Here is a 13,004-nt window from a genome sequence, read left to right as displayed (position 1 = left end):
GTATTTTTGTTATAGTTAATGAACCAATATTATTGGTATATTAATACACTATTTTTAAATAAGATCCATACTTTATTCAGATTTGCTTAGTTATTACCTAATGTCCTTTTTCTATTCCAGGATCCTACGTGACATTTAGTTGGCATGTCTCCTTAGACTCCTCTTGGGTGTGGCAGTTTTTAGGTTTTTCTTGTTTTTAGTGACCTTGACAGTTTTGAGGAATACTGGTCAGGTATATTTAGGATGTCCTTCTATTAGAATTTGTCTGCTGTTTTTCTCATTAGACTGGGGTTATAGGTTTTGGGGAGGAAGAACACAGAGTTAGAATGTCCTTTTCCTCACATCTTATCAAGGGTACATACTACCTTTTGATTACTTTTTAAAAATAGAAGTGCATTAATTAAATATCATCTACATCTGATTACTTTTAATATGCTTTTTCAGATGTATTATTTCAGCGCTTTGCAAAGATTTTCATTGGCTGTCTTGCAGCAGTTACTAGTGGTATGATGTATGCTCTCTATTTATCAGCATACCATGAACGGAAATTCTGGTTTTCCAACAGGCAGGTAAGAAGAAAGAATTTTGAGCATATGGAAGTTGTTTTAGTATTTAATTTTAATCTAAGTAATGTGTTTTTCCCAGGGAGCCAAAATATATGTGTGATAAGTATGACAAGTGCTTTCTTATTTACAGGCATTAGAAACAAAATGGTGCAGGAGCTATTTTGAGAACACAGTCACAGCATCAACCTTGAAAAATTTAATACAATGTATTTCCAGGCCATGGAATAGAAACTATGAGGGTGCTTTCCTTCATGCAACTAATTTATCAGGGGCTTTTGATGACAGTGAAATGTTACGGAGTTTAGTCACACTTTGAGTAGTTTTGGTAGTTTACGTAGTTTACATTTCAGAAACAATCTGTTGAAGTTTCAGCAGTAAAATATTTTAATTTTTAGATTACATGATTAGAATGTTTTGGGGGCATGGAAATGATTAACATGCCTGACAGTATTTATTAAGATGTCTCTTCATATTAGTATTTTTAATGTCTGGTTTTAAATCATGTGTATTCCACAAACCCTTTAGTCACCATAGTTACTTACATAATTCATAATTTAGCCTTTGAGTAAATTTGTTCTCAGACTTCCCTTCACAATCAGATACATCTTTCACGCATTGATAAGGTTCACAGTGTTATCACTTGACTCTAAAGAGTTTTGTTTTCTTTTTTAGTCCAAACTGTTTTGTTGTTGTTCTTATTTTTGAGCAGTAGTCAAGCCAACTGACTGTTTTTAAGCCATTGATTGACCTAATCCCACCAAAACATTTAGCTGAATAATTACCTGTATTGATTTGACAAAAGCTATTACTATAGCATATCCTATTTCCTTGAAAATTTTATGCATATTAATAACTATTAGTAGTTCTTGATACTGGATGTACAATAGAATCATCTGATGAGCTTTTAAAAAGCTCACAGATTCTTAGGTGGGGTAGCAGGGAGTGTCTAGGATCAGTGTTTCAAAATATGTCCAAGCAATTCTGTTGTGTAGGCAGAATTGAGAACAACCAAAGGTTTAAAAATAATAGAAGGCATGCATCAAAAAATACTGTGTTTTTTAAAACACTGTATGATTCAGGAACATTGACTTTACCTGGGAGCTTTTTCAGAATTGCAGATTCTCAGGCCCCACTTTAGAATCAGAATCTAATCAGAGATCTTTTAATAAGATCTCTAGGAGTTTCATATGCACATTAAATTTGAGAAGCATTGATCAAAAGTTCACATCTTTGAAATCTTAGAAAGAAACGAATGTTTCCATTCATAAAGAATCATTTTAAGGAAATTTATTTATCAGATTTTTGTTGTTAAGGAAACTTATTTCAATTAATAAGCTCTAAATGAGGAAAAAAAATTCACTGGTCAAATAGATCTAGGAAAGATTTCCTCTTGGAGATTCACAGTTGCATAAGGTATACTGAAACTCTGAGAAGTCTTACAATAAAGAAACCCATTAATTTTCTTTAATGCTGTCTTTGCATAACTTATTTAACTATAGAACTCTTTAGGTAATTCCCATTTATGTCTTAGGAAATTCTGTTGACCAAACTTAAGAAAAACTGCTCCAATATCTATTGTTTTGTGTTAATTGATAAATATGCATGAAAATAAAGGAGTTTCATTTTCAGAGACTGTAGATTTACAAAAGCTTGATTTGTCATGAAATGTACAAGGTTTTTCAGTGTTTTTGAATTACGTATATTCTTGATTCTGTATAGCCCAATTTTTTTATAATAAAATTTTTTAAAAGATTTATTTATTTTTAAAGAGTGAGAGAAAGAGAGAGCATGAGTGTGGGGGAGGAGCCAAGGGAGAGAATCTCATACAGACTCCCTGCTGAGTGTGGAGCCTGATGTGGGAGGCTCTCAGGAGCCACGACCCTGAGATCATGACCTGAGCTGAAATCAAGAGTTGGATGCTCAACTGATTAAGCCATGCAAGCACCCTGTATAGCCCAATTTTAGGAACTTAAGATTTAGTTATATTTCTGAAAGTTCTTTTGAAAAGCACTGATTAGGTATCTGTTGCTCTGGAAAAGAGTTAAGGGCTTACAGTTCTGGATATATAAGGAAGTGGATAAGCAATAGAAAATACTGATTTCTTCTTAAACTTCTTTTTTTATTATGGACTTTAACACCTCAACCATCATTTTTTATTCTTGCTATCCTTAGGGCATTTTTTCTGGTTTTCCTTCTAGATTTTCCTTATATATAATAGGTAAATGACTTATGAGCTACAATCCATTTTTTTTTAAGATTTTATTTATTTATTTGACAGAGAGAGACACAGCGAGACAGGTAACATAAGCAGGGGGAGTGGGAGAGGGAGAAGCAGGCTCCCTGCAGAGCAGGGAGCCTGATGCGGGCTCGATCCCAGAACCCTGGGATCATGACCTGAGCTGAAGGCAGACGCTTAACGACTGAGCCACCCAGGCGCCCCTACAATCCATTTTAAACCTTAGGTGTTTCTTTCTTTTTTTTTTTTAGATTGATTTATTTGAGAGAGAGAGAGAGTGCACGTATGAGCAGGGGGAGGGGCAAAGGGAGAGGGAGAGAATCTCAAGCAGACTCTGCTGAGCACAGAGCCTGATGCAGAGCTTAGTCTTAGGATCCTCAGATCATGACCCAAGCCAAAATCAAGAATTGGACACTTAACTGACTGAGCCACCAAGGTGCCCCAAACCTTAGGTGTTTCATTAAAATATTGCCCGATTATTGAAAAGTTTAACCTCCTTAATGTGACCACTAGTGATTAAAGGAAAATTCAAACATGTCTTTGAATAAAAGGATAAGTAAATAGCATTAATTTAGAAGATGAGGAGAAAGAAGATTGCATTTGAAATTTAGTATACTGGTATTTGAATAATCATTTCATTTTCTTTTAGGAGCTTGAACGAGAAATCACATTTCAAGGTGACAGTGCCATTTATTACTCTTATTATAAAGATATGTTAAAAGCGCCCTCATTTGAAAGAGGTATGATAACCACATTTGTATTTTTTATTTTTTTTAAATTAAACTCTACCCCCAACATAGGGCTCAAACTCAGGACCCTGAGATCAAGAGTTGCATGTTCTACCAACTGAGCCAGCTAGGTGCCCCCCACATTTGTATTTTTTTGAGAGAGAGCACGAGAGGGGGGAGGGTCAGAGGGAGAAGCAGACTCCCCGCTGAGCAGGGAGCCCAATGTGGGACTGGATCCTGGGATTCCAGGATCATGACCTGAGCTGAAGGCAGTTGCTTAACCAACTGAGCCACCCAGGCGCCCCTATACATTTGTATTTGTATTTTTATTTATTTATTTATTTTTAAATATTTTATTTATTTATTTGACAGAGAGAGAACACAAGCAGGGGGAGTGGGGGAGGGAGAAGCAGGCCTCCCGCCGAGCGGGGAACCCGATGCGGGGCTCGATCCCAGGACCCCGGGATCATGACCTGAGTCGAAGGCAGCCGCTTAACCGACTGAGCCACCCAGGCGCCCCTACATTTGTATTTTTAATAACAACATTTTTCTAAAATAAAACATTGTTCTACTATGTGGGAGCCCTTGAATGTGGAGATTTGTCTTAGAATATAAATATTATTCTTTCTTATACTTAATAAAAACATAGGAAAAATGAGGCACAGTGTACTATATTTTGAGATTTTTAATAATTTAAAATATTTAATGACCTCTGAATGACATGTTTAATTATTGTAAAAGCAGAATAAATAATCTGGAGAAAAATTTTTCTGTCTTTAGGTGTTTATGAATTGACACACAATAACAAAACTGTATCTCTGAAGACTATAAATGCAGTGCAGCAAATGTCTCTATATCCAGAACTTATCGCCAGTGTTTTATATCAAGCAACTGGTAGCAATGTATGTTTTCTTTTGACTTTAATATTTATTTTCTTATATTTTGCAAATAATTAAAATTATTTAATGTCCTATTATCTCCTCTTTCTTTTTTTTTACAATTAGGAGATTATTGAGCCAGTATATTTCTACATTGGCATTGTTTTTGGATTGCAAGGAATATATGTTACTGCTTTATTTGTTACAAGTTGGCTTATGAGTGGAACATGGCTAGCAGGAATGCTTACTGTTGCATGGTTCATTATTAACAGGTAAGAAGTGTTTTTTGAATTAAGTTTTACAGTTTTGTTTTATGGCTGTGGTATTTGGTTCTAAAAATGCCACCCCCCAAATATTCCAAACCCCATCCCCTCTGTGAATCTGATGAGATATCATTCCTGTGATTGTTATGTTAAATGGCACCATTGACCTTAAGGTAGGAAGATTATCTGGTGGACCTGATCTAATGAACCGTATGAGCCCTTAAAGGTGGAGATCTTTCTACACCTGGTGCAGAAGGGGAGGTCAGAGATAGTTGAAGCATGAGATGGATTGCTGTGCTGTTGCTGGTGTGAAGTGAGGAGGAAATGAATTTTGGCAGCAACCAGGGAGCCGGTGAAAGGACTGCAAGCCCTGATGAGAAGAGCAGCCCTGGCTGAAGTTTTGATTTTAGCTTAGGGAGACCCTGAGCAGAATATTCAGACATACTGGGGTAGGTTTGTGAGCTAATAAATTTATGTTGTTTTAAGCCTATACATGTGTGGTCATTTGTCATGCAGTTGAAGGATAATACACCTACCTTATATCTCTCTTTTTTCAGACATAGTAACATTGGCATACATGGATGTGCCTTTTCTTTCCTCTTTTATTTAAAACTGATGACACAATTTCATGAAAAGAAGGAAGAGGCATCAGGTATATCACTATTAAGTTAATCACCACAGATAAGGATTCTGTATTAATCTATCACAGAGTGCTTTGAGTTAATAAACCCATTCCTTTTGGTAATCAAAGCAGCCTCAGTTCTTTAATTGTGAGTAAAAAGAGTAGGCAGTGGGTCTTCTTCGAAATGGAGGGCTGATTTGAGACATAAAAATTTTCTTGGCATTGGTCAGTGTCAAAAGTTTAGTTTTGAAGGATGGATATTCTTTCTTTCCATACACTTTTCTCCCCTAACACTTACCATGACTAAATTTTTAAAGATGAAACATTCTCTTACAACATTTTCTTTGGCAATTGCCAAATAAAAAATATGCTACTTTCAAATTATTGAGACTCAGCATTAAGGGCTATAATCTCTTACTGGGCTTTGTTTATATTTAGAGTCACATGCTGCCAGTAATTTGATATAAAGGATATTTTATTTTATTTTTTTTAAAGATTTTATTTATTTATTTGAGAGAGAGAGACACAGCGAGAGAGGGAACACAAGCAGGGGGAGTGGAAGAGGGAGAGGGAGAAGCAGGCTTCCCGCAGAGCAGGGAGCCCGATGCGGGGCTCGATTCCAGGACCCTGGGACCATGACCTGAGCCGAAGGCAGACGCTTAACGACTGAGACACCCAGGCGCCCCATAAATATAAAGGATATTTAAAAAATCTTCCTTAAGGGCACCTGGGTGGCTCAGTCGGTTAAGCGTCCAACTCTTGATTTCAGCTCAGGTCATGATCTCAGGGTCATGAGATTGAGCCCTGCTTTGGCCTCTGTGCTTGGTGTGGAGCCTGCTTAAGATTCTCTCTCTCCGTCTGCCCCTCCCCATCCCAGTTGCACACTCTCTCTCCAAAAAAAAAAAAAAAAGCTTCCTTAGAAGTTTTCAAATACAGTTGTTCAGCTTTATGGATTAAACATATTTAATCTTTTTCTTTAAAAAAATTTTTATTATTTTTTTAAATGTTTTAAAAGATTTTATTTATCCATTTGAGAGAGAGAGAGAAAGAGTACAAGTGGAGGTGAGGGGGAGCAGCAGAGGCAGAGGGAGAAGCAGGCTCCCCGCTGAGCAAGGAGCCCGATGCGGGGCTCCATCCCAGGACTCCGAGATCATGACACGAGCCAAAGGCAAACGCCCAACCAACTGAGCCACCCAGGCACCCCAAATTTTTTTTAAGTAAGCTCTATGGCCAATATGAGACTTGAACTCAAGACTGAGATCAAGAGTCCAGTGCTCTATTGACTGAGTCAGCCAGGTGCTCCTCCTTAATTCTCTTTAAATCCTCTATAATTGCTTTTTTTGTTGTTGAAGAGACGGAGTTAGTTGTCCTATAGAATGTCCCACCTTGCGGATTTCTCTTGTTGCTTTCTTGTGGTGTCATCTAGCTTTTCCCTCTATTCTTTGTGTTTCTATAACCTGGAAGTTATATCAAAGGCTTGATGAACTCAAGATAGCAATTCTAGTTCGAATATATCATAGATGATGTGTTTTTCATGTTCCATGATACTAAAAGTTACATGGTATTTATGTGGCCTACCCCTAGTGAGTCTGAGATTGACTGCTGGTTTGGGGGATGACAGATTTCTTCATTGAATAGTATGACTAGAAAATAATTTGTGTGGTGTTTTAGGGTACCAAATGAATGTCCTTTTCAACATTAACCATTTACCTAAGGGTTGTAATTCCAGTTGCTAATCTTGGCTGAAATTAGTGATTACATTAGGGTTTATTAAATTATATTTTTCTTTTTTTAAAGATTTATTTATTTATTTTAGAGAGAGTGTGTGCACATGAGTGGAGGAGGGGCAGAGAAAGAGAGAAAGGGGAAGCTGACTCCCCACCGAGCAGGGAGCCCAACTTAGGGCTCAGTTCCAGGACCCCAAGATCATGACCTGAGCCAAAACCAAGAGTTGGACACTTAACCAACTGAGCCAAACAGGCGCCCCTTAAGTTACATTTTTCTATTTTCATTAGCTACATTCTTCATTCTTCAAAGGTAGAATTTTTCTTTATTTTCTTTATTTTTTTTAAGTAGGCTCCATCCCCAGCACAGGGCTTGAACTCACAACCCTGAGATCAAGAATTGGGTGCTCTACCAACTGAGCCACCTAGGTATCCCTAGAGTATTCATCCCTAGACTCTTTCTTTATTAACCAGTGTTCTTTGGTTACCTTTAAATTCAGTTACTATTAGAAAGTCAGAACAAATGCTTAATTTCACTTTACCCATTTCTAAGAAATTGTTTAATAGCTGTCTCAGATAGTGATAGAACAAACTTTCTGGTGTTCTCTTTTTTAAAAAATATACTTTTAATATATTTATATATATAATACATTTTATATTACATTTTTTGTGTGTGTGTATGTATATATATAATTTATTTATTTATTTTTAAAGTAGGCTTCTATGCTCAACATGTGGCTTGAACTCACAACCTTGAGATTTAGAGTTGTGTGCTTTGCTGACTGAGCCAGTCAGGTGCCTCCTGGTATTCTCTTTTTTAAGCATGTTTTTCTCCTTTGGGATTTTCATTGATTCAGTAGGGCTAAATCCATTACCATCATTTTTGTTGCTCAAATTGTCACAACTTTGGTTAATACAAGTCCTTTCAGGCTAACTGCTGAGTTCTTTTAACACATCTTCATTAACCTTTGAAAGCTTTCTTGTTTTCTGGCTCAACAAGGTAAGCAGGCTCACCTTATACATTCCCTGTGAAAGATTTGGAATTAGCCACTTCTCTATGGAGCTTTAGTTCCTTTTAGTATATTATTAGAGAATCTGGTGTAGATGCTAGGGGGATAAGATGATTTCTTGTTACATCAGAAAAGTGCTTGTTAGAGAATATTTTAAGTTGCCATGTACTTTCTAAAATTTTATTAGGATTCATTGTTAGAAATTTAATAGCCCACTCAAAGTATTTCAGAACTCATAGACTAGGTCTAGGAGGTCTTGCTTTTTAGAATGAAATCTATTTAGTACAAAACTGGCATTATTTACAATAATAAAAGGATGACTTTCTTGATTATGTGATGTGTTAGTTATTGCTGCATACCAAATCAGCCTAAAACTTAACAGCTTAAAACAATAAACATGTCAGTTTCTGATGGTAAAGAATCCACAGTGGCTTAACTGTGTGGTTCTGGTTCAGGGCCTGTTATTGAGGGTGCAGTCAAGAGTTGTTTAGGGCAGGGTACCTGGGTAGCTCAGATGGTTGAGCATCTGCCTTCGGCTCAGGGATCAAGACCCGCATCGGGCTCCCTGCTAAGCGGGGAGCCTGCTTCTCCCTCTTCCTCTGCTGTTCCCCCTGTTTGTGCTCTCTCGCTCTGTCAAATAAATAAATAAAACCTTAAAAAAAAAAAGGTTGTTTAGGGCTATAATCACCTGAAGGCTTGACTGGCATGAACCATCTACTTCCAAGCTCATTCATGTGACTTTTTCCAAGAAGCCTCAGTTATTTGCTGGTTGTTGGCCTGGAAGGCCTTAGTTTCTCATCACATGAACCTCACCATAGAGCTGCTCACAATTTGGCTGCTGGTTTTCTTTAGAGTGAGTGATCCAAAAGAGTGTGGAGTGAGTGTGCCATAGTGGAAGTGAGATCTCTTTTATAACCTAATACCAGAAATGTTATGACATTACTCTGCCATATTCTATTGATCATGCACTGACTTTGGTGCATTGTGGGAAGTAACTACACAGGGTGTTAATACATTGCAGACCATCTTGGAGACTGGCTCCTACAGGCAGTGAACTTTTTCTTTAAGTGGGCTTCATGCCCTCCATATGGGGCTCAAACTGAGGACCCTGAGATCAAGAGTTGCATGCTCTTCCAACTGAGCCAGCCAGGTGCCCCAGTAGTGAATTTTTAATATTCATTTTGTTTAATTTCTAGACTTTATCAGAAATTTGAGGAGGAAGCCCAGGCAACTTTTCCATGTAAGAATAACAGCATTAAAGAATAATATGACTCTTTGCCAAATAGAGTATTTTAGAGATCTTAGAATTGTAAGGTAATTGGGGTGCCTGGGTGGCATAGTCAGTTAAGCCTCTTATACCTGGTTTCAGCTCAGTTCATGGTCTCAGAGTTGTGAGATCGAGCCCCATGTCCAGCTCTGAGCTCAGTGCTGAGTCTGCTTGAGATTCTCTCCCTCTCCCTCCGCCCCTCCCCGTTTGCTCCTGATCTCTCTCTCTCTCTCTCAAATTAAAAAAAAAACAAAAACAAAAAACTGTAAGGAAATTGCCTTATTTCATGGTACAATGTATCATGGGTAGCTGGAGCAGGAGTTAGGTAGAAAAATTAACCTGATATATTCTGCTAAAATGTATCTTTTGGCAATTAAAACATTCTTAGCAAGTAGTTTTTGTTTTGCTCTTTGTTCGTTTTTTATTGGTATATATTTTATGCTGTAAAATATATTTTAATGCTGTGAAAGAGAATGTGCTTTTTCTATTCACCAGCTCTTGTTTAAGATTTATTTGAGAGAGAGAGAGAGAGAGCACGAGCGGCGGACGGAGGGGGGGGGCAGAAGGAGAGGGAGAGAGTCCCAAGCAGACTCCACGCTAAGCATGGAGCCTGACAATAGGGCTCGATCTCACCCTGAGATCACGACCTGAGCCAAAACCAACCAACTGAGCCACCCAGGCACCACTATTCACCAGCTTTAGAGTTTATATATGAATGCTTAGAAAAGTATAAAAAGATACTAGTCCGTTCCATTATATTATGATTATTAGTGTTGTTAACTGTATTTTTTGTTACATATTCCTTAATACCAGAAGGGGAAAGCAGGATTGTAAAACCAAAAGACATAGGCATACTAGAAAATTCAAGGAAATTTTAGGAAACAGCACTGTATAGACAGTAGTGGGTGAAAAAATCAGGGGCGAATGACTCTCTTATAACAGATGTATCACCAAAATGGGCTGACCTGAGACCAGGCTTCACATATAAACAGTATGGAATAGTCCCTACTGATCTTCTCATCTACAAATATATACCTGGGTATCACTTCAGTGGAAACATCTTTGTATTTGAAGGGCAAAGAAAGAAGTGTGTGTGATTAAAAGTGTATATTAAAGTTAGTCTTTGGGGACGCCTGGGTGGCTCAGTCGGTTAAGTGTCTGCTTCTGCTCAGGTTATGATCTCAGAGTCCTGGGGTCGAGCCCCCCATCAGGCTCCCTGCTCAGTGGGGAGCCTGCTTCTCCCTCTGCCTCTGGCCCTCCCGCCTGCTCCTGCTCTCGCTTTCTCACTGACGCGTGCTCTCTCTCAAATAAATAAAATCTTTAAAAAAAATAAAGTTAGTCTTTGCCCCCCCCAAATAATTGTACATTGGTAATAATAAAGAGGTAAGATGCAAGGAAATGCACATGTCCTAGAGGTATAGCTAACAAAATGATGGTGACACACCATGCTGGTTCTGGTGTGATGCTACTGGTATACTCAGAATGCTCATGCAGGTGTAAGCTTTTTCAGTTTTAGGTGGAATTCCTTTCGTAGGAATTCCATTTTATTGCAAGGCAGTAATCCAGAAAAGGACAATAATACAAAAAGTTAGAAAACCATCTAAATATAAGAGAATGGTTAGGTAAATTGTAATACATCAGTGCCAGGCAATATGCTGCCATCAGAAGTTGTACTGATACTGGGTAAATGTTTTTCAACTTTCACACATTATACATTCATATGCCAAACTGTTTTATATGTTACCCAGCTCAACATTTCTCAAACTTCAGTTCTGTATTTTCATGGGTTCCATGTATTGACTTAAATAATTTGAATTATAATGCTGTTTACATATAAAATGAAACTAGGTAATGCTCTGAATGCTTACGCTACTATAAAACCAAAACTAATTTACTAATGAAATAATCAACCAGGAAAATAGTAACTGAAAAGATGAATTTAGGGCACCTGGGTGGCTCAGATGGTTAAGCGTCTGCCTTCGGCTCAGGTCATGATTAAAAAAAAAAAGATGAATTTAATGTGAAAAATGGTATTTTGCTAAAACCAGATTTCTACTCTCAGCATAAAGTACCCTTCCAGCAGGTTCTTTTTTGAGTGTGGCAAACCTGCACAGGTGGGTATTGTGAGATGACTCACTTTTCATCATGTTGCTCTCCTCAGTGCACTCTGAAATCTTTTTATACCACAGTGATCAGGATATCATTTTGTTTTTATTTGGCAATACATCATTTGGTATTAGAATCATCTATTTTTCCTGATTAACTCAAGCCGATTGAAGTAGTCCTATGTTGCCAACTAGATTGTTAACACAAACATGGAAGTGAGCACTGAAATCTTTTGGCAATAGTGAATTACAAGGTAGTCATCCAGATGATCCAGATTATGCTTATATTATGATGTGTCTAAAATGAAAACTCAGGGGGCTCCTGGCTGGCTCAGTCAGTAGAGCCTGTGACTCTTGATCTTGGGGTCGTGAGTTCAAGCCCCACGTTGGGTGTAGAGAATACTTTAAAAAAAAATGAAAACTCAAAATTAAACTCAGAGCTTGCTAATCTCTGTGAATATATCTATAGGCCTATGAACCCTAGGTGATTTAACTAGTTATTTTGAACTGCTGGTTTGTGCTGCTGCTAGACTCTGCCACTGGGGAGAAAAAGTGGGTCTCATTTGATTTTGTCCCTTCCTACCGTTAGCCTTCTGTTCCTCACAACCACCAAGCGTGATGAAGGCAAGAGAGAGTAGCTCAGGTGTTCAGGAAGGTAGCAATGGGAAGGCCTGACCAGGTGAAGAGAATAACTGACAGAGATCTTACTCAGTTTGTGTTGCAATGACTTCCTTTCTCCAGTGCAGAGTTGTAAAGATTTCCCTGCACTGATCTGTGACTTGGGCAGGGTTAGTGAGTCAACCTTCAGAAAGGTGAGTGCCGGGTCCAGCTTCCCAATTCTGGGCTGATGGAGTGGCTGGTAGAGTCCTGAATTGAGAATAGATATTCTCTCTTTCCTCCCCACTTCCTGCCTCATGACACTTGAATCTCTTATTTGTCTTTAGAGAGTTAACTTTCATAATTTTTCAGGGATATTATATGAAAATACATGGTCTTTAGAATACTTGATGTTCAGTTGATGGTATTGGGACAGTAATCTGGAAAAGAAACCTTATTGCTCAAATACTAAAATAAACTCCAAATGGATTAGCATTGAAAGTAAACAGTGAGGGGCACCTGGGTGGCTCAGTCAGTTGGGCATCTGCCTTCGGCTCAGGTCATGATCCCAGGGTCCTGGGATCGAGTTCCGCATTGGGCTCCCTGCACAGCGGGAAGTCTGTGTCTCCCTCTGCCCCTCCCCCCCTCATATTCTCTCTCTCTCAAATAAATAAAATCTTAAAAAAAAATCTTAACTGTAAAATAAAAAAAAAATAAACAGTGAAACCAGTAATTACTATACAGAAACATTGGTTCGTGTTTTTTGTTGTTGTTTTTGGTGCAAAAAGGTGATTTTATTAAAGCACGGGGACAGGAACTGTGGGCAGAATGAGCTGCCAACATTGGTTCATGTTTTAAAAATCTTTGCAAAAGGTAATATCAGAAACACTTTAAGTGTGTAACAATAGAAATTAGATTATGATAAATCTCTACCATGATGTGCCGTGACCATTAAATATTCTTGAAGTGTATTTATGGATACATATGTTATGGAAAGATGCTCATAAT

At 38.0% G+C, this 13,004-nt stretch overlaps 1 protein-coding gene across 8 annotated transcripts in view; it reads left to right on the top strand.

Annotated features, from left to right (window-relative positions):
- Positions 1-13,004, top strand: part of DPY19L4 (dpy-19 like 4) — a 64,362-nt gene that overhangs the window by 15,027 nt on the left and 36,331 nt on the right. For 5 of the 8 annotated variants that reach the window (XM_078072211.1, XM_078072213.1, XM_078072210.1 and 2 more), the window contains 4 exons: positions 445-569; positions 3,452-3,542; positions 4,311-4,432; positions 4,535-4,680. In XM_078072211.1, the coding sequence (XP_077928337.1) occupies positions 445-569; positions 3,452-3,542; positions 4,311-4,432; positions 4,535-4,680 (484 nt within the window). The remainder of the gene's footprint in view (positions 1-444; positions 570-3,451; positions 3,543-4,310; positions 4,433-4,534; positions 4,681-13,004) is intronic. The other 3 variants (XM_078072209.1, XM_036085186.2, XM_078072214.1) reach the window with 3 other exon arrangements.

This window comes from Halichoerus grypus, chromosome 5, assembly GCF_964656455.1.
Source record: "Halichoerus grypus chromosome 5, mHalGry1.hap1.1, whole genome shotgun sequence".
Lineage (NCBI taxonomy): Eukaryota > Metazoa > Chordata > Mammalia > Carnivora > Phocidae > Halichoerus > Halichoerus grypus.
The sequence above is the reverse complement of the archived record's forward strand: the minus strand, read 5'-3'. Positions and strand labels throughout refer to the sequence as shown.